At 48.7% G+C, this 26,196-nt stretch overlaps 1 protein-coding gene across 3 annotated transcripts in view; it reads right to left on the bottom strand.

Moving 5' to 3' along the window:
• MPP1 (MAGUK p55 scaffold protein 1) overlaps positions 1 to 26,196 on the bottom strand; it is a 70,490-nt gene that overhangs the window by 4,751 nt on the left and 39,543 nt on the right. For all 3 annotated transcript variants that reach the window (XM_043974529.1, XM_043974528.1, XM_043974527.1), the window contains 10 exons: positions 25,817 to 25,966; positions 25,213 to 25,291; positions 23,754 to 23,839; positions 23,236 to 23,304; positions 17,460 to 17,656; positions 12,701 to 12,813; positions 7,187 to 7,267; positions 5,274 to 5,354; positions 3,204 to 3,406; positions 1,157 to 1,231 (listed from right to left, as the gene is read on the bottom strand). In XM_043974529.1, coding sequence (XP_043830464.1) covers positions 1,157 to 1,231; positions 3,204 to 3,406; positions 5,274 to 5,354; positions 7,187 to 7,267; positions 12,701 to 12,813; positions 17,460 to 17,656; positions 23,236 to 23,304; positions 23,754 to 23,839; positions 25,213 to 25,291; positions 25,817 to 25,819 — 987 coding nt within the window. In that variant the 5' untranslated portion in view covers positions 25,820 to 25,966. The remainder of the gene's footprint in view (positions 1 to 1,156; positions 1,232 to 3,203; positions 3,407 to 5,273; positions 5,355 to 7,186; positions 7,268 to 12,700; positions 12,814 to 17,459; positions 17,657 to 23,235; positions 23,305 to 23,753; positions 23,840 to 25,212; positions 25,292 to 25,816; positions 25,967 to 26,196) is intronic.

The following is a 26,196-nucleotide window of genomic DNA, read 5'->3' as shown; positions in this document are numbered from 1 at the left end:
CCTTTCTCCAACTACCTTCGTAAGTACTGTTTTCTCCAGGGAAATTTCAAGCAAGCAGTAGATTGGCATATCCCTGGAAGAGCACTTGGCTTGTGCTCTCTGGTCCTCCTCTGAGTACTGACCTCAATTCATACTTCTCAGTGTGCATGGATGGGGCAGGAGCCTATTCAGGAATTGGATTTTTTTCTCATCCTTAGTTTCAGACAGACATTGCCTAGGGCAGGTGCTTAATGATAGTTCTTGAATTAAATGGAGTATCCTTAAAGGTGGGATTACAGGGGAGATAGGAGGGGAGTTTTCCCCAAAGGACCATATCAAATATGGAGCCCCTCTCCTTATGCTACAGTAATACACTATTCCCTTCACTCTTTTCAGAAGCTACTTTCTCTCTGGACTCAAGGAATGGTTTCCTTTGGGATGAAGAGGAAGCCATTCTCCAATAAGTGTCATTGTAGACAGCAGGATAATAATACCCAGCTCCTACCCCACCTCCATCATGAAGTAGTCTTGGGGGTCCAGGCTTTTCTTCCCTCTCTCTCACCGTCATTTTCCTGGTAACCTCCCCAGACAAGGGCTTTGCCTTTGCAGAATAATATGTTACAAGGGCAGTCAGTCAAACATACCTCCTGGTCATGGTGGAGGGTAGGGGGAGGGAGCAGGCAGGGAGTAGCAGGGGCAAAGGGAAGCATTTAGTTTCACAAGTAGACCTGAGGGGTAGGAAGCTCAATCTTGGAGCTGCTGATTTAGTTTGGGCAAAAATGTTCAGAATCCAAGGAACAGTTAGAGACCAGTCCTCTTGTTAAAGAGGAAGAGGCCCAGAAAAAGGAAGGCAAGAACAAAGGAAGATAAGTACAGGAGATAAACGTGGAAATAGGCATATAAAGAAAGGGAAAGAGCTGCAAGATTTGGTAGAAGTAGCTAGGAGATTGAGAGTCATACCTGGAGCAAGTAGCAAGTAGGTTAAAAAGCAGATGACAGCTAGAGGGGGTGGGTTGCCCAGGGTCTTCCCTTCTCTTTGCCCCAAGGGTTTTACCAAAAACACCTCAGGTTTAATAGAGGCAAGGAGCAGTCAGAATGGGTGGTCCACACATCCCAGAGTGTGCCCTCTCCATGTAGTCCCAGGTGTCCCTCCCCCTGCCTGCCAACACCATCCCACCTGATGGGCCTTGTCTGTCGGAGCAATGAACACGATGAAGGGGGACAGTTCTGCCGTCCGAATAATCTTCAGGGTCTGGGGAGGGAAGGAGAGAAGAAATGAAAGTGATTAAGAATGGTAAGTTGAGTCTCCCAAGCACTGCCATAGGCATTAGTATCTTCTGAACCCAGGTCTCTGCTGACTCTTAACACGCCCACAATCCAATTGGATTACAATAGTCTATTATTTGGGGGTTTAGAGAAAGTGACTGAGAGGTAAATCAAAGACTTCACCTCCAGGGGAGGCTTAAACACAACAGGATTCCCCCAGTCACTTTGCTCCTCTTTGGCCTGGGAGGGAGGCCAAAGCCTTTATAGAGGATGGATGATGGGGGAAAGGATGGGGTGACCACCTGACTAGGGAAAATTCCTCCTGGGGGTGGGGAAAGCTTGAGTGAGGGGTGGTGGTACTGACTTCTGGAGTTATCTCTGGCCTAGGGGCTTATCTCCCCTACTTCTTAGGTGTGTGTCCTTTAGCTAGTTGGCCAGTTTAAACTTTAATAGTTTAAACCCCCATGTCACTCCCCAAGCAAGGGTAACCCTTAGAAATCAGCAGCACTTTGCTCTCTGTTGGGGTCCGGGGCATTGGGTTTGACCTTGCTACCTCTTGTGTTCCAGGAAAAGTGATCTGTGTGACCTCAGCTGAGCACCCCCCCCCCCGCCCCTTCTGGGCCTCAGCCTCCTTTAAAATGAAGGAAGTAGGTAGGGTAAGCCTGTGGGCTAGGACTGGCCCGAATAAGAGGGCCCCAAACCCAGAGCAGGGATAGGAGCCACAAAGAGGCAGCCTGAAGCTTGGTGTCCAAGAAAGCCTCCCGATTCTTAGGGCTCTCCCACTCTCCCCTTGGCAGAAAGAAGCTGGATAACAATGTGCTTCTGCGTCACAGAGTCCTCGAACCTGAGATGGTGCAGTGTGACCCCAAGATCACCCAGTTCAAGCCTGAGATTCAGTGTTTTCAGACCAAAGAAAGGAGGTTGAGGAAGCAGTCAGGGACATACTCCAGCGTTTGCTTTCCTATTATTGCTTTCTCGTCCTCCAAAGTCATAAATTACTTCTTGAGGGGAAGATTTGCAAACCTGCCTGTGACCTCAAAGAAGGTGCGCTCCCCCCCCCAACTATAGGGGGTTCGATTTGAGGGAAACAGAAGACATTCTGCTCATGTGTTTAAAAAGTGACAGGGGAACATAACAATCTTGGTTCAGTTAAACAAATACTTCCCTCCATGGCATTCTCCCTTGCTAAAGTTTTCACAGCGTCTTAGGGAGGGACAACTCAAAGGTTTCCCAGAAACCTTGAAGACATGGGCCCTCCTCACCCCCCACACCTTTGGCAGGCTAAGGAACCCTATGGACCTCTTCTCAGAAGTTTTTAATAGGAAATAAAATGCAGAAGATTACAAAGGAAAGCAATTATACTGAAAGAGAATTACTAAAAAAAACAACTTTAAACCAGTTCTAATCCAAGGCTGCATGTCAAACCCTAAATGTGGCAACAGCCTTTCTCCATGAGGGGAGAAAAAGGGACTCTGAGAGCTAGCCCAAGCTCACAGACCAACCTGATCCATTTCAGGACAGATTCATCTGACCAGGGGCTACACAATTCCTCCCTCCCTCCTGTATGTCTGTCCATCCATTTGTCTGTCCTTCCGTCCTTCCTTCCTTCCCAGTGGTAGGTGCTGAGAATTGGAGGAGCAGAAATGAATTGGCTTTCTGGACATTTTTATGAAATGCTTTCTCTGCTGATGCCCAAACCTAGTTTTCTTCTCTTTTAAGAGGCCTGCTTGGCCGGCACAAGCCTAAGTTGTAGCATCCAACAAATAACAGGGAGTCTCTCAAAGGACACCCTTGCCCTTCCCCCATCAACCTGAAGCCAGTTCTTCTTCCTGTCATTAAGTATGGCCGCCTTAGCATTTCCTACTGCCTAGTGATGGCTAGTTTACTGGGATACTGAAGCTAACAGACAGCAAAGTGCTTTGGCCCAAGCCTCCTGCCCAGAACCCCTGCCCATTCACCTGGGGCTCAATGTCCAGGATGGCGACTTTGTCCTGCTGATGGATCTGGTGCAATGTCTCAAATTTGGTGCCAAACATGTTGCCCTGGTAGCTGCCAAATTCCAAGAACTCATTGGCTGAGATATTCTTGGTCATCTCCTCGGTGGAGATGAAGTGATAATCCTTCCCATTTTCTTCACTCTTCTTTGGAGGTCGGGTGGTATCTGCAGAAGAGAGCCAATAACAGTCAAGTTCAGGCTTCTCTCCATCAGCCGGACTACTGCCCTTGCCTCCTGACTGCTCTACCACACTCATCTTTCCAAAGCAGAGGGCTTTCCAGGTCACTTCCCTAACTCTGCTCAAAAGCTTCACTTTAGGCTCTCAGTTTGATGTTTAAGACCCTTCATAATTGTGCTCTGACCTCTTTCCTCACTTAGTTTATGTTATTTTCCACCCCTACCACCCACACACTCTGTTCCGGTCAAATTGACTGACTTGCTATTTCCCATAAATCATTGCATCTCTCGTCACCTTTACAATGTGTTCCCCATGCCTGGTGTGCCCTCCCACCTCACCACTGCCTTGCCTCCTTAGAATGCCTTCAAGAGGGTCAGATAGATGGTGCAGTGGACAGAGCACCGGCCCTGGAGTCAGGAATACCTGAGTTCAACTCCAGTCTCAGACACTTGATACTTACTAGCTGTGTGACCCTGGGCAAGTCACTTAACCCCAATTGCCTCACCAAAAAAAAAAAAAAAAGAATGCCTTCAAGATTTCTTCTAGATGGCCCAGCAGAAGGCCTTTCCTGGTATGACCTTCTCTCCCACCTACAAAAGGCCCTTCTGTTTATTTTGCATTTACTTTGGTGTACAGTATTGTGTCTCTCCCTGCTCCCCCTTATCTCCACCCAGTAGACTGGATGATCCTTAAAAGATGGGGTCAGGGGTAGCTAGGTGGTGCAGTGGATAAAGCACCAGCCCTGGATTCAGGGGGACTTGAGTTCAAATCCGACCTCAGACACTTGACACATACTAGCTGTGTGACCCTGGGCAAGTCACTTAACCCTCATTGCCCCACAAAACCCCCAAACTAAAAACAAAGATGGGGTCATTTTGCATTTGCAGAGAGAATTTGGAACTGTGATTTATCAGAGAGGAATTCCCAGTGTGGAAACTCCTTCCACCATTGCAGATGGACAGCCTGCCTTTAACTTTGAGGAGATGAGGGCTTAGGGGACTTGCCCAGAGTCACATGGGTGGGTGCCATGTGTCAGACACAGGGTTTGAACCTGGATCTTTCCAGTTCCTAGTTGGCTCATTATCTGCTAAGGCAGTCACCTGGGCCCTAACCTTGAGCAGAGGAAGTACTTAACAAATACTTATTGCATAAAGGTCCTGGAAGGAAGGGAAGCATTTTGTTGACTTTTTCTCAGCTAGGTTTCTGCAGAGCATTGCATCTACTTAGAAATGTCTATAGGGGAGGTCAACTTGGCTGTGGGAGGTAGGAAGGCCATGACCATGGCCTTGGGGCTGCTGGGCTCCTCTACCCCTTTGCTCTCCCAGGCTGAGGAAGATGCAGCCACAGACCTGGTAGCAGCCAGGTGACTTTGGGAAAATGAGCTGAAGGCATTGTGCCCATCTCTAAGTCACCCTCTCTACTGGGGACCTTGGTGGGAAACAGACAGTCAATTCAATCCCTACCACCTGGGCAAAGTGGGGCCATAGGCCCAACTCACAGCTCACAAGGCTGGCAAAGTACCTGACGAAATGGCCGAGTGTGGCATCAGAAGCCAAGGCCAAGGAATTTGCATTCAAAGGTTCTCTCTGAGGACTCAAGCATACCAAGACCAGGGGCACTGCCAAGATGTGACTCTTGCTCAGCTCGGGTCAGAGACGAAGGACTACACCAAAGACAACTTAGCTTCTGAGCATGATGAGAAACTGTCCACTCTACCAGGGCTACCAGACACTAGGGCAGAAGCAGGTTTCACAGAGTTTGCTTAGGCCTTAAATGCAGTCCCCAATTTGCATATGCATTGACTTCCAGGCTAGAGCTTGGCTGTGAAGCTCCTTTCTCCCAAAGGCCACTCACATGGAGCTGGGTACACAAACTTCTCTGGGTTCTTGTTGACCAGCGCATTCTTGATGTGGCTGCGGCCGACTCCATTGGCTCCTGTTTGGGGAGAGAAGAGAAGTCAGCGGGCGGAAGTGAGCAGCAGCAGGGCTGCCATCACCACTCTGAAAAAAGGGGGGCAGATCCCCGCAGCAGCTGGCTTCCTGCCGTCAGCTCCCACAGCTGTTGGCCATTCTGCCTGAGGACTGGAAGCAGAATGGGAGGGTAGGGTCTAATGCTAGGCCAGCAGCCTTCCTCCCTTCCCTGGGGGAAGGGAGGGACAAGGGCCTCTTTCCTCAAGTCCTCCTCTCTCTCCCTCTCCACCTAGTCCAGATGGTAAATTGTCTTTAAACACTCTGGAGAACCTTTAAGAAAAGCATCCAGCTTTGTGGTCAATGTGGATTGGTTATCCTCTCTCTTTCTATGTCTTTTTCCCTCTCCCTTGATCTCGCCTCTGTCTCTGTCCCTATCTCTCTGTCTCTCTCTTCTGAGTCTATCTCTCCCTATGTCTCTGTTTCTCTCTCACTACCTCTTCGAGGTCTCTATCTCTCCCTATGTCTCTGTCTCTCTGTCATACTCCCTCTTCTGGGTCTGTCTCTATCTCTCGCTATGTCTATCTTTTTGTCTCTCTCACACTCCCTCTTCTGAGTCTATCTCTCCCTATGTCTCTATCTCTATGTCTCTATCCCTTTGTCTCTCTCACATTCCCTCTTCTGAGTCTGTCTCTATCTCTCGCTATGTCTCTTTTTGTCTCTCTTTCACACTCCCTCTTCTGAGTCTATCTTTCTCTCTCCTGAGTCTATCCCTCTGTCTCTGTCTATCTCCCTCTTTTTCTCCCTTACACTCCCTCTCTCTTCTGAGTCTGTCTCTCTTTGTCTCTCTCCTTTTCTCTGTATCTTTTTCTCTTTCAAACTCCCTCTCTTCTCAGTCTACCTCTCTCTTTGTCTCTCTCCTTTTCTCTCTCTTTTTGTTTCTCACATTCCCTCTCTCTTCTCAGTTTGTATATGTGTTAATCTATTTCTTTGTCTCTCTCTACCTCTGTCTCTCACACTCCTTCTCTCTTCTGAGTCTGTCTCTCTATCTCTCTCTGTCTCCATCTATTTCTCTATTTGTCTCTTGTCTCTCTCTCTGTCTCTGATGAGATCAAAGATCGTTCCAGTGCCAAAGCATCAGAAATGTATGCCAGGGGGCAGCTAGGTGGCACAGTGGATAGAGCACCAGTTCTGGATTCAGGAATACCTGAGTTCAAATCCAGCCTCAGACACTTAACACTTACTAGCTGTGTGACCCCGGGCAAGTCACTTAACCCCAATTGCCTCACTAAAAAAAAAAAAGAAAAAAGAAAAAAAAAAAAAGAAATGTATGCCAGGAGCCTCTGCACTTCTCTCTTGGAGAACTCAAGCTGAAGGACCTGACTTTGGCTCATCTACCCTGTCCCTCATGCCTGGTTCACTCTCCCTCCTCATCTCCCCGAATTTTCCTGCTCTGCTTATCTCCTAACCTAGACATCTCTTTCTGACTGTAAATATTTCAGACTGACACCATAAGTCGACTGTAAGCTCCTGGAGGCCAGGGACTGTTTTATTCTGGTCTCTGGAGCCCCAGCATCTAGCCAAGCTCCCTAACATGATCTCCTCCCTTGTAGTTCCTGTTGGGTCGCTGCCCCCAGTCATGTGCTAAGACAGATACCACATTTCTGTAATCCAGCCAAAGAGGCTGCCACCTGCCCAACTCCACACACGCATGCACACACACACACACACACACACACACGCTTCTAATGGCACTGAGCTTTAGCAAACATCTTTGGAGGGTGAATGCCACTGGAGCAAGTACTTCTCCAATGACGGCAGAAGCTTTTCTCTGCCCGTGGAGCAGGCCTCTTCACATACCTATCAGCACCAGGGTCTTCCTCTTGAATGCAGGGAGCTGCACAACTTCCTCATAGGAAACCACGTCCAACTGATCGAAAACTAGAGACAAAGAGAAGTCAACAAGAGTGAACACCAGGGGTCACAACCCAGCATCAGTTCAAGTCTCCGGCCTGAGCTCAATTTCCTTCCCACCCCCTTTCCAAGGTTGTCTTCTGCTTTACAGCTGGGAGGGACCTCAAAGGTCATCTAACCCAACTCCTTCCTTTTACAGGTGAGGAAACTGAGGAGCAGGGACTTGCTGAAGGTCACACAGAAAGTAAGCAACAGAGGCAGGATTTGAACCTGAGAGACACTGATGCAGAAACCATTCTGGAGGAAGTACTTGAGTGACCTAAGCATTTGTGAAATCCTGGAGCCCAAGTTAGTACATTGAGAACAAGAGTGTGCCTGAGAGTCGGGGCTGGAAGGGACCAGTGACGCCACCCAGTCCATTTTACAGGTAAAGGAAAGTGAAACCCAGAGAAAGGAAGGAATTTGTCCCATGGTCAGCCAATACTAATAAGGAAAAGGACAGTTTCTAATGATAGGTGATCATACATTAATTTAGTAGACTCTGAAGTTCAGCCCACACCCAGCAAATTGAGAAAGATAACAAAAGACAGAGAATCCATGCTGGAGGGGCTATGGGAAAACAGGCATACTAAGACATCTTTGTGACATAGGGGCAAAATGTGAATTGGTTCAGCCTTTCTGGAAAGCAATTTGGAATTATGCAAAGAAAGTGACAAAAAATGTCTGTAGCCCTTTGACCCAGAGATCCCACTGCTCAGTATATACCCCAAAAAGGGCAAAGGGAGATGGAAGTCCCATCCACACAAAAATATTCATAGCAACACTCTTTGTAGTGGCAAAGAACTGGTCAACCAAGTGGGTTCTCATCAACTAAGGGAGGGTCAAATTGTGGGACATAAATGTTTTGGAATAACCCTGACCCTAATTTCACTGGAAATTCGTCAGAATAGGCAGAATTTGGGGGCAGCTAGATGGCACAGTGGATAAAACACTGGCCCTGGATTCAGGAGGACCTGAGTTCAAATCCGGCCTCAGACACTTGACACTTACTAGCTGTGTGACCCTGAGCAAGTCACTTAATCCTCATTGCCCCGCAAAAAACAAACAGAATAGGCAGAATTCAGAGACACCTGGGAAGACTTGTGTGACTATAGAATGAAATAAGCAAGAGATTTGATTGGCCTAAGGAAGAGGAGTCACCACTGGCCTCTCCTCCAACCCTCTCATGCAAAAAAAAATTATTGATGCCTTTTGTTTTATATAAACCTCTTCTCCAAGATAGATATTAAAAAATAGCAACCCCTCTGAAGAACATCTCTCAGGCCTTCTTCAGAGGCCAAGCATGTCCACCACCCAGAATTCCATTTCCTTTTTGGTTCTTTCCATTTCCATTGCCATACATGTTGTTCTGGCTTGGCTTGGTGCACTTCAGTCCTCATCAGCTCTTATATGTTCTTCTTATTTGTGAAGGCACAGTAATGTTCCCTTAAATTCATGTGCCACAGTTGGTTTTGTCATTATCAAATTGATGGGCATCTGCTTTGTTTGCAGTCCACCACTTACCCCCAGAGTCTTGCTATAACTGTTTTTGGTGCATAAAGGAATGGAGTCTTTGGGAAGTAAGATGTCTGAATCAAAGCACATGGATACTTTTCTTAGTCACATAAAAAAGCCTAATTCCAAATTGCTTTTTGGAAAGGTTGAAACAATCTGCAGATCCACCAATGATGTATTTGCATTTTGTTTGTTGTTAGATGAACACTCAGAGTGGTTTGGATTTCAATTCCTTACTTGTGTCATGAATGTTTTAGCTTATTCTTTTCTATGGTTATTCATAGTGGGCAATTTGTCTTTTGAGACTTGTTTGTTGAACTCCTTTGACCACTTACAGGTTAGGCAATATGTATTTGTGTTATATCTTTAGAAATATTGAATATCAGAGTTTTATCAAAGAAATGTAAATATTTCCCCCCATTATATTTTTCTTTTTAATTTTATTTTAGTCATTTTGATTTTGTTCATGCAAAATCTGTCCAATTTTATGTAATCCAAATTTGTGGTATAGTGCCTCAGGTACTGGACTGGAGTCAGGAAGACCTAGGTTCAGATTCTACTTTAGTCCCTTATCCACTGTGTGACACTGGGTAAGTCACCTAAGCTTTCCTAGCCTCAGTTTCCTTACCTGGAAAATGAGAAGGTTGGAATCAGAGACCTAGAAGGTCCCTTTCAGTTCTAAATCTATGATGCTTTTATGATCTCGATTTCTTGTAGATTATGAAAGTAGTTCCACTTATCTTTTCCCCAAATACGTTCATTTAACCATTTCTACATAGGTCACACATCTGGCCTTCACCCTCTTCTCTTTGGCCTCTGCCACTCCCATGGCTGCAATGCTGATTTCACATCTATTTATCCAGCAGCAGCCTCTCTGCTAATCTCAAACCTTGCATCTCTGCCTTTCTGACATCTCCCAATGGATACCCCTCCTGTAGGTGTTTCAGACTTCCAAAACCCCAAACAGAACTCATTCTCCTTCTGCCCAAATCTTCCCCTGATTATCATATCACTGAGGGCACCACCATCCTTCCAGTCAACCAGGCTCCAAACCTAGGTGGCATCAACGATGCCTCAGCCCACCTATATTAGATCTGTTGCTAAGGCCATCAGTTTTACCTTCACAACAAGTGCCAGACCTCTTCTCTTCATGCCTGGACTATTGCAATGGCCTGCTGGTGGGTCTGCCTGAGTCAAGTCTCCTTCCCCGCCCCCAATCACCACATTGGGTCATCATCCACTCAACTGTCAAAGGGATTTTCCTAAAGAGCAGGTCTGACCACGTTGCTGTTGCCCCACTCCCACCCAATAGACTCCAGTGGCTCCCTATCATGTCCTCCATTCCGAGTCCTTCATCACTCACCCCCCTCCTGGCTTTTGCACTGACTGCCCCTCACCTCCTGGCTTCCTCGGCTTCCTTCAAGTCCTTGTGAAAATCCCACCTTCTCCAGGAAAAGCCTTTAGTCACCCCCATTCATTCTAGTGCTGATTTCCACTTTATCCTGTATTTCGCTCATTGGGACATGCTTGTGCTCCCCCATTAGACTGTGAGCTCCTTGAAGCCAGGGACTGTCTTTTCCTTCTTTTTGTATATCCAGCACTTAGCAAGTGCCTGGCACATGGTAGGTGCTGAATCGATGTGTATCCACGGTTACTGCAGTTTTTGATCTAACATGCTGGTCTAAGTCCATTTGAGGCCAAAATACTTCCCAGTTTTCCTAGTAGTTCTTATCAAATAGAGTCCTTCCCTAAGTACAAGCAGTTGATGGCCTTGCACTTATGGAAAGAAGGCATGATTATGTTGTTTAGAAAACGAACTCATTATTATACTGTTTAAATCCATCTTTACGTGCTTAGGCACTGCTTGTACCCAGACTGTTGCTTGACCTCGAGAACTTCCTAGGAAAGCTGGGATCCGCCTGAGCTTGTGTTTTGGTTTCCTTTTGTGTTCTGGCCTCATCTAAAGTCCATTTGACAATTACTCGTATCTACCTCGATCTACCTGGCTTTCCAGCTGCCTGGCTCAGTGATTCACGTGGGACTCATACAGGCCAGCTTTGTCAGATGTTTTACATGTGACTTGTGTGCAGAAATCTTTTTCAAAGTCCTATATGATGCCAGTCTTCCAGAGACTGGGAGAGCATTCTTTCTTTCTGGCTTGCTCTGCTCTACCAAACGACCTCATAAATGTCTTTCTAAACCTATTTCCAATTCGGGGGTTTGTTCTCGTGAACACACTGACCCCCCCATTTTACGGAGAAAACAGGCCTAGGAAGGAGAAGATGAGTGACACAGTTCAGCCTGTCCCCCTCACCCCCTTATCCCTCGCTCTCGTATGCGGGGATGTTCACAGACATGTCGACATGCTCTCAAACAGGCTCAACCTCCACCCCCCACAAAGAGCCCCATGACGATTTCACTTCTATAATACTGGGCTCTGGGCACTACCTCCTACCCTTCCATCTCTCCCTCTGCCTCATCCCTCTTTTCCAAGTCCATGTAACCTATTCTGGCTTTTCCTCTGTTCACAGTTTTCGATCAATCATCTGCTGTTCGCTCCCCATGAAGCCTGTGATCCCATGTTCTTCTGCTGCACATACCTTGTCAAACTCCAACTCAGGCTGACCCACATCTCTGCCTGCTTTGCTGCCACTCATGGAGTGACAAATGACAGTGGAGAACATCCACTGACAGTTCCTGTGACCTGACTTCAATCGAGTGCAGGCTGCTACATGGAAATTCTCTCTCTTTTACAGCCTTTGATCCTCATTGCACACTTCTTCTTTCCTAAAGCTAACGAAATCCTCTCATCTTCTTGGCCCAGAAAGTCAGGAGGTAAAAGGTGATGAGAGAGAGCACTCCAGACATGGGGGCTGGCCAGCCAGAGAAAATGCTACCCCCTACCCCTTCCTTCACCATTTTCTCCCAGCAGAGGGGGAGCCTTCTAGGTAAGATTTGACCTCTGGGCAACTCCTGATGCTGCTAAGCACCCTGCCACCCCAGGCTCTGCCCACTTCAGGTTTTTGGGTTTTTTTTGTTTTTTTTTTTGGGGGGGGGGGTTGCAAGGCAATGAAGGTTAAGTGACTTGCCCAGGGTCACACAGCTGATAAGTGTCAAGTGTCTGAGGCTGGATTTGAACTCAGGTCCTCCTGAATCCAGGGCTGGTGCTCTACCCACTTTGCCACCTAGCTGCCCCCAGGTTTGTTTTTAAGACTAGGATTACTGAATTTCAACAGACTTGGTTTCTTTCTGGGAAGGGGACCCAGTAGCCACCTGCCTACACACTAGCCCAGTAGCAGATGGGATGCTAGACTTAAGAGCCAGGAAGGCCTAGGTTCCAATCCTGCCTCTGAGGCACTTACTGGCTCATAACTCTGGGCACATTCCCTGTGTCCTGATACAGAAAAACCAAAGGGACTCCTAAGGGGCCACACTTACCTCCTGAGTTGCTGTTGGGTTCCCAGGGGATGGCATCCGTCAGCCCTTGGCCAACCTTAAAGTGCCAGAGAAATGTGGGCCACTGTCTGAGAGTGGCAGACAGACAGTGAGCCTTGTCCCCAAGCAGAAAGGAAAAGCTGCCCCACTTCTGCTTGGCTCAGAACCCTTTCCACACATACATGACCTCACTGGATCCTCACAACAAGCCTAGGAGGCAAGTGCTTTCCTCAAGGGAAAGGTCTGTCCTCTCATGGCCTCTGTTGAGGGGGGCACCGACTTGACAGGGCAGGCAGGAAGTGAACTTCCAGGCCTCCAGGGCTGGCAATCTCCCCGTTTTATAAGTTGGCCCCAGTGATCCTTAGTCACCCACCAGCTGGTGGCAGCAGAGAGTCCCAGGTGAGGTGTGGAGGCCCATAAGACTCCCATCCCATGCTGCCTCCCAAGGAAGGAAGAGGGGGATTGGCTTACTTGAGCTGTGCTTTGCCAGGTACTTGTCTTTGTACTTCTTCTTCTTCCCCCCAAAGGGGCTGCAGCTTGGGGACTCAGCCCGAGTAGTTGACTGGGCCATGCTTGCCACTCTCCTGGGGGAACCAAGCCCAGAAATACTCAGTGAGGGGTGGGGGTGGCTAGGGGTTCAGTCCCCCGCCCGTATCCCCCCTTGCTCGGCCCCCCAAAGTTGCCAGGGATTTGTCTTTCTCCTTCCCCCCATCTGAAGTAAGCACAAGCCCCAGACGAGGTGGCCGAGGACAAGCTACAGCTCAAACTGTCCCAGAGTCACTCCTCTCAGCATCCCCACAAGTCACCGGAAGGCCTGAGGTGATGGCTGTCCCTGCCCCACCCCATATCCCCTTCTTTCCTCACTCAGACATTGTCAGACCACATGGAAGATGGGACGGGCGGGGGGCAGGGCCTGGGGTGAAGAACAATCAATGTTTAGAAGGAGGGCAGATGGGAGGGAGCCCAAGCCTGACCCTTGGTTAAGCAAGGCCAAGACCAAGGGGGAGTTTGTACCCTTTTTTTCCAAGTGATGGATCTCAAAGTGTCAGTGAATATAATGGCGTATTTAGAGAGTTTCAGACTTAAGGGGCAGAAAAGAAGCAGCTTTGATGAGGCTGGGAACAGGGAGGGGGAGGCAGCTTCTAGGACACAGGGAGGGGAGAGCCACAGTCCTGGAAACAGGCACTGAGCAGAAGGCTTTGATACAAATGTAAGCCATTCAGCTGCCTGGGTGAGATAAGGGCAGATATGGAAGTACATGTACAGAAGACATGGGGGAAGAGGGGAGAGAAAGGGGGAGAGTGACAGAGCAGCCAGCCTGCAGGCACGTTGGGAAGACAGGGACCCAAGCTTTGGAAAGGTAACATGGACGAGATGGGCCCCAAGAGGCCTTGGGGATCTCAGAAAGCTGCTTTGGGCGCCTTTGCAAGGCTGAGCATCACCAGAAACACCCTCTAGTCTCTCCCTTTATCTCCTTTTCATTTCTTTTTTTTTTTTTTTTTTTGCGGGGCAATGGGGGTTAAGTGACTTGCCCAGGGTCACACAGCTAGTAAGTGTCAAGTGTCTGAGGCCGGATTTGAAGTCAGGTACTCCTGAATCCAGAGCTGGTGCTTTATCCACTGTGCCACCTAGCCTCCCCCTCCTTTTCATTTCTAATACAGGAGAAAGAAACTTTGTACCTTCAGTTAGACTAGTTGAGTCAGCATTTAGAACACCAAGCAATCTAATCAATGGAAAAGCAGGTAAGACACAGGTGAGGTCCCGGTAAAGGGGTCCTCTCAGTCACTACAATACTGCAGGATGGATTAGCCCCTGACCCCCTTTTACAGATGAGGAAAATGAGGCAGACAGAGCAGAGTGATTGAGCCAGGGCTAGGGGGCTGCTCAGTGGCAGAAGGAGAATGTCAGTGCAGGTCTTCCTCATTCACAGACTCACACCTAGAAGGAACCCTCACTCTCACACACATCCTCTTCCGGGCTCTCCAGCTTATCAATACGTACCCCAACTAATGAGCACAGTCCTCCAAATGAGGTCAGACAAGGGCAGAGGACCACGGGATGGTCACCTCCCTATACCTCGAAGCTCAGCCACTCTGAATGCTGCCTCAGAATGAGATTGATGCCCACTCCCAAAATGCTAACTGCCTCTTTTCTTCCCCCAACCTCACCTGTAAAATTGGGTTTTTTGAACCCAAGTGTTAAGACTTTACTTTTTTTTTTTGCGGGGCAATGAGGGTTAAGTGACTTGCCCAGGGTCACACAGCTAGTAAGTGTCAAGTGTCTGAGGCCTGATTTGAACTCAGGTCCTCCTGAATCCAGGGCTGGTGCTTTATCCACTACACCACCTAGCTGTCCCAAGACTTTACATTTTATCTTCTTCAATTCAGCCTGAGAACTTTTGGGATGCTCAGTCTGTCATCCTGTACACTAGCTCTCCCTTCCAGCTTCAGGGTTTGTGACCATTGGATATACATGCCGTCATGCCTTGAGCCAAATCATTGAGAAAAGTGTTAAAGAGCACAGAGCCAAGCACGAATCCCCCAAAGCATGCCACTAGAAACTTCTTGCCAAGCTGACACTGACCCATTCTCCAAGTTCTGAATCCAACTCATCATCTTCCTGTCTAGTCTACATCTCTCCACATTCTCCAAAATACCAGAAGAGAAGAAGATACTTTCTTCCAATGTTTTGTCCAAGTAAATGCTATCTCCTACATTCCCTCAACTATTAGTTTAGTTGATTACCCCTGAGGTTTAAAAAAAATAGTCTCCTCTAGTCCAAACTGGCTCTCTGAAGGTGCCCAGTGGATGTAAAGGAGATTCTCTTACTCATTACAGTAAGAACCCTGTCTCAGAGTTTGTTCCTCAGAGGTTTTCCTTCCTCACAAAATAAGGCTTTCCCAGGTCTTTCATAGATAAGAGAACCATGGAATGGGAAGGTACCTAAAAGGACGTGGCCCAGTTCTGGAAATCCTGTGGCAGCATGTCCTGGGATTTCCATCTGACTTTTTCCAATGATAGGGAACTAACCCCCTCTCCAATGCCCAATTCTCATTTCTATCATACTTTACAAGGTGCTTTCCCCCCTGCCCTGGGGCTGGGTCTGACACCACCACCACTCTTCCATGCAAATGCCTTTCAAATACTTGAAGACAGATATCCTGCCATCCCCTCCTGAATCTTGTCTTCTCTCAGGCCCATCTTCTTCAACCAAGGACATGGTTTCACCACTCTTTTCTGGATTTAGGACAGCTTGTGAGTATCTTTGCCAAACTGTGGCTCCTGGATCTGGAACCAGTCCTCCAGGTGTATTACCAGGACCGAGTGCTTCCAAGCCTCAGAGGCAGCACAGCAAAATGAAGTGAATATGGGTGATGGCTTAGAAATCCAGAATGAGGCCCATTCTCAGCCGTGGCAGGTATGAATTGTGGGTGTTCTAGGCTTACTGTTCTAAGCTGCTCAGACAAGTGAAAGCCTTGGAATTGACTCATCTTATGGATTAGCTACTTTTACAAAACAGCTCTACATAACGGAGATTTGCAAGTTCATGTACAATCTCCTCTCTGTGTAGGGAAATGCTCGCCTTGTTGGTGTTTGTTGAGTTTAGAGTAACAAAAAAGAAATACTGATTTTAGAAAAGAATATTGGAGAGACAGCTAGGTGGTGCTGCACTGGAGAGAGCACCAGCCCTAGAGTCAGGAGGACCTGAGTTCAACTCCAGCCTTAGACACTTACTAGCTGTGTGACCCAGGGCAAGTCACTTAACCCCCAAAAAAGACTGTTGGATTGAGAGTCAGGGAAACTGGGTACCAATTCTGATGCTACCACTTATTATTTACTTAAATGGTAAGCCCCTTGAGGGGAGGGACTGACTTTTGCCTCTTTTTGTTTCCCCAGTGCTTAGCAGGGTCACTCCTAGCACACATTAGGCACTTATTACCTCTGTGAACTTCAGCAAGTTACTACCTCTGGGCCTCAGTTTCTTCATCTGTAACATGAGGGATTGGAATCAATGACTTGCTGAGGTCTCTTCAAGCTCCAACTCTAGGATTCTATAGTAAGATAGCCTTAGCTTTTTCCTAAAGTATCAAGTCCAATACTATTACTTTACAGATAAGGAAACTGAGGCCCAGAGGTCAAGTGACTTATCCATGGTCATACATATGATCCTAGATCTAGAGCCAAAAAGATCCTCAGAGGTTGTCGAGTTCAACTCTTTCATTTTTCAGGAAAGGAAACTGAGGTACAGAGCACTTAATTGTTGACTTGGCAAGACCTGGAAGTAGCAGCATCGGAATTCGAACCCAGGTCTCCCTGGACTTAACCACAAAGGTTTTTAACTACAAGCTGCTCCAGCAGAATATGGCCTCAGGGTGACTTTGCCTCCTCCCCAAACAGGCAGGCTAGAGAGCTCCGAGGGGGAAGAGAACTTGGAAATCAGCCAGGCCAACCCCTTTATTTTATAGCAGAGGTCACTATGGCCCAGAAAGCAGTGGTGAGGAAAGTACTGTACAAGCCTTCAGGCACTCTAGAGCATTGGCCTGGTGATGAATATTCCAGGTCTTGGGGGGGAGGGGCATTCAGGGAAGATTAGAACCCAAGTTTTTGCCCTCCAAGTCCTAGGTACTTTGTTTTTTTGGCGGGGCAGTGAGGGTTAAGTGACTTGCCCAGGGTCACACAGCTAGTTAAGTGTCAAGTGTCTGAAGCTGGATTTGAACTCAGGTCCTCCTGAATCCAGGGCCGGTGCTTTATCCACTATGCCACCTAGCTGCCCCCCTAGGTACTTTTGATGGAAACATTTTGGGGAGTTGTGCCAGGTCAGTGAGCTTCTCTTCACCTCCTCTTTTTAGCCCAAAGGAGTCGAAATGCCCCCATCTAAGTCAGCTGAATCTGGACTCAAAGGACCTAGGTTCAATTAACCTGTGTGACCTTGAGTCTCAGTTTCCTCCGCTGTAAAGCGATGGAGTCAGATTTGATGATTAGCTCTAACATACCAAGCTGCATCTCCTCACCTATCCTCTTCCCTTTCTGCTCACACTGTTAGAATGTCTCTACCCTCTGTCCCCCAACACACACAGCTTGTATTTCTTCTCCACGTTCATGAGCCCCTAGAGGACACATGGCCTGTTTCCTCGGGGCCTCTGCATGTCAGCCCCTGGCACCTAGCAGGTGCTGGCTCAATGCTTGCTGGGTTGAGATGAGTGCACCCTCCTCTGGGCCCCATGACCTACCACTCTTGCAGCTCCGGAGAGGGGATCAAGCCCGCAGCCTCCCTGGCAGAGCCTTCCACCCTGCCCTGCCACCAGTTGCTGTCATCCTTGTTGATGATCTGAATGATGTCCCCTGTGGCAAACTTCAGGCCTGCCTCCTTGCAGGGAATCAGGGGATCCTTCTGGGGATCGTAGTCAAACTGGGCTCTCATGAACATCTGCACAACAAAGTGGGGGAGAGGAAGTCAGCTGAAGAACTCCAGGCTTGGAAGTGAAAAGCAAAGTCCTGCTAGGGAGCCAGTCATCCCCTATCACCACCCCAAGGGCCCAGGAGCCTCCCCATCAGCCACCCATTGCTGTCCAAGTGATGGGAGCACACAGTCCCCAGCTCCAGCATGAGGATGACCTGGAAATCACTTTCAACATAAAATAGTCATCCTGCAAATGACGAAGCAGAAACCCCCCAGGGTTTACCCCCAAGAAGAGGCGGGAAGCTGACCTTTCTCACTCAGGCCTTGCATCTCTTGTACAGTGAGGGGCAGTTAGGTGTCAGAGAGCACTGCTCTTGGAATCAGAGAGAACTGAGTTCAAATTCTACCCCAAACACTTAAAAGCTGGGTGACCCTGGGCAAGGCACTGAACCACTGTCTCCCTCAGTTTTCTCACCTGTTAAATAGTTATAATGGCATCTACTTCCCAGAGTTGTTATAAGGATCAAACAAGATAAATGCAAGCTTTCGAGCGCTCCAGAAATGCTATTATGATGTTGATGATGGGCATCAAGGAGATGCCTCAAACCTTCCATGCTCTCTGATCCAGGAATGGGTATTTATGGATCTGGGGATGTTCCCCCCACAAGAGAATGTCAGCTCCTCAAAGGCAGGGACTGTTTCACTGCCACGTGTCTACCCCCACTGGAGCCCAGCTTCACCGGTACAAGCCAATGACCACTTAGACCTGCCCACAGACTCTCTGGCTTATAGACTTTCATTGGTCAGGGGGGAACAGCTCACATGGGGAAGAGGGCCCCCGCCTTCCTGCCACTATCCTGCTGTGCCATGCCCTCTCCCAGGCTGCTCCCCAGTCTAGCTGCCCTTCCCTCTGCCCCAGTCATCCCTCTCGGTCTCCTAAACTAAGCAATCTGGCCTCAAACAAGGCTCCCTACCTCTGCATTGTCCCCATCTCAGCTCCTAGGAGAGGACCAAACCTGGGGTCACAGGACCCAAGGTCAAATCCCAGCCCTGCCACTCACTGCCTGTGTGACTTTGGGCAAAGCACTTACCTCTCTAGGTAGGAGTTTCCACCTCGGTAAAGTGAGGAGGATGGACTAGATAGCTTGGGAGGTAGCTCTAGAGCTCAAATCCTGGATTAACTTGACCCCCCACCCCCCATCTCTCCCATCCCATAGTGCTAAGTACAGATATAGAACCGCTCTGGACAACAGGGGGCGACAACATTTATTAAGTATTTATTCTGGGCCTAGTAGTGAGCTATGTGCTGGGTGACCTTGGGCAAGTCACTGAACCACTCTGTCTTAGTTTCCTCAACTGCAAAATAGGGGTGATAAGAGCACCTCCCTTGCAGGTTCTGAAGGGCTTTGAACTAGAGAATTTGGCATTTGATCTGAGATATGGTCAGACAAGCTTGTTTGCACATTGTGAGCTCTCCAAGAGCACGGACTGTCTTGTACCTTCCTTTTTATTCCCAATGTTCAGCAAGTACCTGGCACATGGTAGGTGCTTAATGAAGGTTTATCGACCAATGGCAATAATTTCAGCATGAAGGGCATTTGCAATTGAGAGGAAAATCAGAATGAGCCTTGCATAGGAAGTGCTTCTTGAAATGAGCCTCCCTAAGAAGAGGCTGTTTGTATGGCAGAGGCAGCAGCCCAGAGGGCTGAGAGGGAATAGGATGTACAGGAAGCAGCAAGAAGGCAGTGTGATGGGTGTGGACCATAGCTCAGGAAGTAAGTCTGGAGAGGCAGCCTGCAGCTCCTCTGTAAAGAATGCTCACTGGAGCCCATTTGTGGGCATTGATCTCAGAGGTTAGAAAGAGCTCTTGGGCTTTGCTCAGTAACGGAGTCAGGCCTGCGGTTTAGGAAGATCACTTGGAGAGTCTATGGAGGCTGCATTAGGGAGGGTAGAAGACAGGAGGCAGAGAGGCCAATAAGGAGGCTTGGTACAATAGCCCAGGGGAGAAATGCTAAGGATGTGGACTAGGGGATGAGACATAGGGGCCTGTAGGGAACACAAGAGCCTTCTGGACCCTTTTCTGGGAGTGAAATGGAAAGCTGAGAAAACTTACTATGACAGACCTCACCCAAGCCAGGCTCTGCTGACTGTTCCGGGGGTTAAACTCAATTTTTACAGCTTATGAAAGCAAGAAGTGTGGGCTGAACCATCAAATCATTAGCTTCCTCATCTGGGAACTCCTAGGAATAGGGTCAGGATAACGTGCTGGAGACACTACTTGGTACCAAAGGCCCAAGTGATCTGGTCTTGGAACCAGAAAAAGGTCACATATCCCAGCTTCAAAAGCCCTACGTCAGAGGATCAGATCAGGTGGACAGAAGGGATCCAGGTAGGCAAGCAGAATCCTAACTCCAGGAAAGGGGCAGCAAAGGGAGAGAACAGCTGCCCACTGCTGTGAGGCCAAACAAAGTCCCACAGTCCTCTGTGGACTCTTTCCAGGTACTTGTTTAGAGTTCAGGAGAGGCCAAGCCAATTCAGGAAATCATGGGGAGGAAACAACAGGAGCAAAGTCCTCAGATGGAAGAGAACATGCCTGCACAAATGCACGGGTTGCCTATAGGGACAAGTGGCCCCTTGTGCCAGTAGGTTGGGTAAGGAGTCTCAGGGCTAGGCTGACTGGGTTCTGTTCTTCCTCACTCCTTCATTCAGTTCTCTGGTCTGTAGGATGAACAAGCTGGACCCAAGGGGAAGAAGAGAAGGGAAGAATTTCTGGAGTGCCTACTAAGTGCCAGGCATTGTGATAAGTGCTTTACAAATATCATCTCATCTGATCCTCACAACAACCCTGCAAGGTAAAGGTAAGTGCTGTTATTCTCATTTTAAAGATGAGGAAACAAGCAGGAGATGAAATGATTCCCTCAAGGCCACATAGGTAGTTAAGTGTCTGAGGCCAGTTTTGAACTCAGGTCTCCAGACCTAGGGTTCTTTCTACTGCTCCACCTAGCTGCCTCAATCTGGTGTTAACCCAGCTACTCGAAGGACCCCCAGTGTCCCAATCCAGCTACTCACCTCAATAGAGGTGGGCTGGGTGCTGACCGAAGGCATCTGAAAAGTAGGTGTCTTTGGACAGGGGAGGGGATGGAATTTTTCAAGCCAGTGTGCCTGGGTCAAGAGAAGGTGGCTATCTGCCTGCTCTCTGGGGAATATGGGGGCAGGCGTCCCCAAGGACATTCAGGTCATGAGGCAATAATGACTTGTTCCTTCAGTTATTCCAGGAAGCAAGTTCCCTTCCATTCAGGGCCCCATACCTTTCCTTTAGAAAGGCTTCCCAGAGGAGGTAGCACTCAAACAAAGAGAAGTGGATTGGGCAGGAAGAGGTGAGCAAGGTCATAGCCAGCATGAGCACACCCAAGGGAAGAAGAGGGTAGGCTGGGTTGGAGGAGCAGCTAGCCAGCGGGCTTAGAAGAGAACAATCAGATGAAACGAGCAATTTAGAGGCCAGCAGATGAAGGCCTTCAGTAGCATCCTAGAAAGCTGGGCTTGAGCCAGATCTCAAAGACTTTCTCTTGTCCCAGGATCAATCCACTTGAGTTTGAAGAGGCTCATTGTCAAGCTGCCCATAGGTTGATGTTTTGGCTATAGAAACTCTCAGACCATCTATCAAGGCAGAGGCCTATATCAGTGAAGGGAGAAGTCCCAGATAGCTGAAGTCTTGAGGCTAGAGGTCAGTGAGGAGGCTGTTGCAATAGTGAAACTAAGAGGGTCTGAAGGTCTGAGCTGAGGTGGCAGCCATGTGAGAGGCAGGGGGTGATAAAAGTGAGAAAGGTCATACAAGTAAGATAGACAAGATTTAGCACCTGGGTGGACGTGGGGCTGAGGGAGATAGAAAAGTCAAGAGTGATGCCAAGGGGCAGCTAGATGGCGCAGTGGTTAAAGCATTGGCCCTGGATTCAGGAGTACCTGAGTTCAAATCTGGCCTCAGACACTTAACACTTACTAGCTGTGTGACCCTGGGCAAGTCACTTAACCCCCAATGCCTCACTTAAAAAAAAAAAAAAAAGAGTGATGCCAAGCTTCCAAGTCCAAGTGACTGGGAAGATGCTGGAGTTGCCAACAGAAAGGGAGGTTCTGACAGACAGGCAAGTTGAATGGGGAATATGAGGTCAGCGTTGTACATGGTGAAGTGGTACCAAAAAGGTATTTAGGTGGAGATGTCCAGCAGCCAGTTGGCTAAATGAGGTGCATCTGCAGAGAGGTGATAACTGCAACTGTGGATATGGATACAACCCCCACCTCCCCTGAGAGAATAGAGAGAAGAGAGCCCAGGACAAAGTCTCCAGGGGCACTCACCTTTGGAGCATAGAAGGAGTGGATTCTTTGTCTCCCCCATCCTCTAGAGACATAGTTAGGAAAACACACTCATACACATACATAATCATACAAAGATAGATACATGCACACACATACATATATAGATATATCCACCTGCCCACACATACAGACACATACACACGCACATGTCCACATAGTCAACAAAGCTGAGAAGGGAGTGGGTCCTCAGGACCTGGGGAGAAAAGCCTAGATTTGGACTCAGGGAGAAGCTGGGCTTGAATTCTCCCTCCCTCCAGCCCTTTGTGCCTGTGTAACTCTAGGCAAGCTCTCTGAGTGCCTGGGTCAGAGGACGGCCTTGGCTTCTGATCCCAATGGTGGCAAAGACATAGCAGCTGATCTTGTTGTCTTTAGAAACACCCCAGAGGCAGAGACAAAGCATGAGGAGGTATGTAAAAGGAGCTTGTTCTCCCAGTCCCTGGTCCCTCCCACCCAACATCATCATAGCAGGCAGGCTGAGATCCAGGGTATCACCATATGCTTCGCTCATGTTGAGCCCAAAATGATGTTTATGATCCGAGTTCACCTCCTTGGCTGTCTTTCCTTACCGGCCGTCTCTCTTCCCGTGACCTCACTGTGCCCTCCCCCACCCCCCCAAGCCCTGAAGTCCTGAGAAATCCTTCTGCCCAATGAAGTCCCCAAAAGGGGGGAAGAAGGAAGGGCCTTCTCCTTTCTAGGCCCCTGCCAATAATCTGTACATGTTTCTATGTATTTCTCTGTGTAAAATGGAAACTTCTTGTGGGCAGGATTGTTGTGGTTTTTCCTATTTTGCCAGCACTTAATTAATACTTCTTAGTCACAGAGTTCAGTGTATCACAAATTTAGAGCTGCTGGGGACTTTAAGGACTGTCTTGACTAACTCCTTCATTTTATAAATCAGGAAACTGAGGTTAAGGTTTCCTACATGCTTCACCAAGGGCAGTGAAGCCACTAAGCGTGAGAAGCAGAATGTGAACCCGGGTTTCCTTGACTCCAAGTCTTGCCTGCTACTCCACTCCTCGCCATCTACCTACCACCCACCTACCCAGAGTGTCCTGGCCTGCGATAACGATCCTTCCCATGAACATGGTCCCTTCCCACTAGGGAACAGAGATTGCCAGAGGCCTTCCCCTCAGCACCTCCACATCCAACTTGTCTAAGAGTCCCAGGCCTAGCACAAGCCAACCTCAAGGGGCCAAGCTACTAGTGTGGCCTTCGTTCTCTGTGAACACACCTACCTGGAGAGCAGGGAGACGGCTTTGCTGGTTGGGAATCACTTTTAATGAGATCATTCCTTTGGTTTCTTTCTATTGGACAAAGGGAGAGGAAACACAAAGCAAATGCAGGAATGATTAATACAGATAGATTTGTTGAGTTTCTCAGTGTCCTCAGGTATAATGGAAGAAACAAGGAGACAGTCCCCCTCCCCCCCCCCCAAGCTGTTGATCACTGCGTATAGTAACTGCTGTGCCGTGTACTGTGGTTACCAACTGTGCCTGTAGGTGTTCATGGGGTAGCAATGGACCAATGCAAACGCTTTGAAGGGCAAATCCTTGCAATCTATTGGCCAGTGAACCTTAGTGCTCCCTCTCAGAAACCTGGAGCAAGCTCCTGACTCATATGTTTATACATATTTTATATATACCAAGAAAGGGTGAGCAACATTCACCTTCCCGAAGCAGCCACTCAATGGGCCCCCAAAGCCATGATGGGCTTAGGACTGCTGGGTGCTAACCACCCCCAACCCCATACCTACCATCACCTTCTGCAGCTGATCCACAGAGTGGTTCGTCACACTCATGCCATTGATTTCCAAGATTTCATCTCCCACGTGAAGGGAGCCTGCCAGGGAGAGAAAAGGAACTAAGGAGAGGAAATAGGCAGAGAGAAAACTTAACATCCCCACCACTATAAAACCAATGCCGTGCAGGCACCAGCCACCAGGGGGTGCAAGCGCGAGACTTCCAGCTCTTCCATTCCCTTCCCCTCCCCAACAGACAGCACAGTCGAGGCATCTGCCTCCGCATGGAGGCAAAAATGCTCCCATCCTCCTGGAATTGTAAGTGGTTTCTGTGGGGTATGTGAGCCCATGGGGGAAATACCAAGGAGGGAGAGAGAAATAGGAAAGAATCAACCCTGGGAGCACGCCAGCATCTCGCCAAATCCAAGAGCAAAAAAAGCCATGATGCTATAAAAAAGAAAGACACCTTTGCAGAGTAACTGGCATTCTTGGTGCCTTCATGGGTACTTGGGAGGCAAAGGACAGAAGGAGTCAGGGGCAGGGGGACCAGAGGAAAGGGGAAAAAGTCAAAGACACACCAAGCTGGGGAAAGCAAGGAGAGGGCAGGAAGTCAAGAAGTGCAGCCTCGTGTTTCCATTTGCAAACAGCCATGTATTGGCTGAGTGACCCCTGGGTAAGGCACTGCCCCTTCCCGGTCCAGGCTACGCTTCAGAGCAAATGCTGGGGCACAGGGCCTCGGTCCAGGGCCAATCCAGGCACAGGAGGTGCCCTCCAGCCTGAGTGCTAGTCTCTTCCCTCTGCCCTCCCTCATATCCCCCAACCCTCCTAGGCCCAGCTCAAGCTTCATCCCCATTCAGCTTCAGCTGTCCTCTGCAGTTTCTCAATCCCAGAGTTTCTCCTCTGGGCCACACAGTTTAACACTCAATGACTTGTTTTTGTTTTTGCTGCCTCTCCCTTTGCAGCCCAGTAGCTGACAGCTCCACAAAAGAACTTGTCCAGACTCATATAGTCTGTAGGCATCAGAGGCTGAACTTGAACCCAGGTGAGCCACAGGGTGGGGCACCCACCCACAGTAGACACAACCTTGGATTGTTTGTGAATTGTTTCAGGTTTGCAACACTTCTTTTCCAGCTGGTACACTTGAGTCAGGGATCACTTGTAGAAATATCTGTGTTCCACACAACACTTGGCACATTACATTATACTGTAGGGTCCTTGAGGGCAGGGACTGTGCCTCTGCCTTTCACTGTGTCCGGGAGCTTAGCTCAGCGCAGGGCATTTAGTAAGTGTCTGCTGACTGCCTGCTACCAGACGTACAAGGTGGACTGGTCAACTGGGCTGCTAAAGATGACTTTGGGACTGCTCCCAGTATTAGGTCTAGGGGTTGTTCCCCCATCATCCCCCACTGGGCAACGAGCACATTCCCCTCCCCCACAGCAGAGAAGGGCTCTCCTAGGTCAGCACCAAGAACTACCTTGTCTGTGAATCATGCCTCCATGGAGAATTCTGGCCACCATGCAGGACTGTTTCTCATTCAGCTTCAGAGTAATTCCCTGGAAGAAAGTGAAATGTACAAGGCACTTCACATTACAGAAGATGTGCTGTGCCAAGCTTGTCCCCCAAAACAGCTTGTTCACCATCACCAAGCTACCTGGAGGAGCTATCGTAAAGTCCTATCAGCCCCATTTTAAATATGGAGACACTGAGGCTCAGAGAGGGCAAAGTGACTTTGGGTGAGCCAGGCCCAGAGCCAAGTCTCAAAATGCCTTGGCCAGGGTTCCCTTCACTATATCATAACAGGTCTCTGGACTCAATATAGTTTGAGGGGGCAGGGATTCAGTAACTGGACAAGAAACTTTCTAAGGCTTCCTATTTCCAGCCCAGGAAATGCCCCTGCAAGAAGGGGCCCGTGAGCATGTGTTGGGGGTGAGGAAAGGCCTTAAATTACAGCTCAAGGTTTTTACCCACCATACTCCATCTAAATCTGGTCTATACTGGAGGAGAGAGGGAGAGGAGGAAGGGAGAAGGGAGGGGAAGAGGAAAAGGGAGGAAGCAGGGAGGGTCACTAGTTAGCTCACCATGGGTTCCTCAGTGACTTTCTCAAACTGAATGAAGCGGACTTTCCGTGGCTCACGCTGGCTGCCTTGGCCTGGTCCAGGACTAGCTGGTGCAGCAGACCCATTGGTGTATATGTCCTCGGTCACAGCATTTGAGGGAAAGGAAGCAACCTGAGAAGCACAAAGCGGCCATTAGAGTTAAGGCCATTAGAGAAGGGACTTTTCCACGTTCCCCAAGGGTTGGTCATACTTGGGACCCATGTGACCGTCACTTCTCTCACTGTGGAACCTACCAGCTTAGGCCTCCACCAGCATATCACCAATGTTCATGCTTCACTTTCTTCCCTTCAAAACCTTGACTCTGGAGTCAGCATTCTTCACAATGTACTTCGTGCCCTCTA

The sequence above is a fragment of the Dromiciops gliroides genome, chromosome X (assembly GCF_019393635.1).
Source record: "Dromiciops gliroides isolate mDroGli1 chromosome X, mDroGli1.pri, whole genome shotgun sequence".
In the NCBI taxonomy this organism is placed as follows: Eukaryota; Metazoa; Chordata; class Mammalia; order Microbiotheria; family Microbiotheriidae; genus Dromiciops; species Dromiciops gliroides.
Note: the sequence above shows the minus strand (reverse complement) of the source record. Positions and strands in the feature narration are given on the sequence as shown.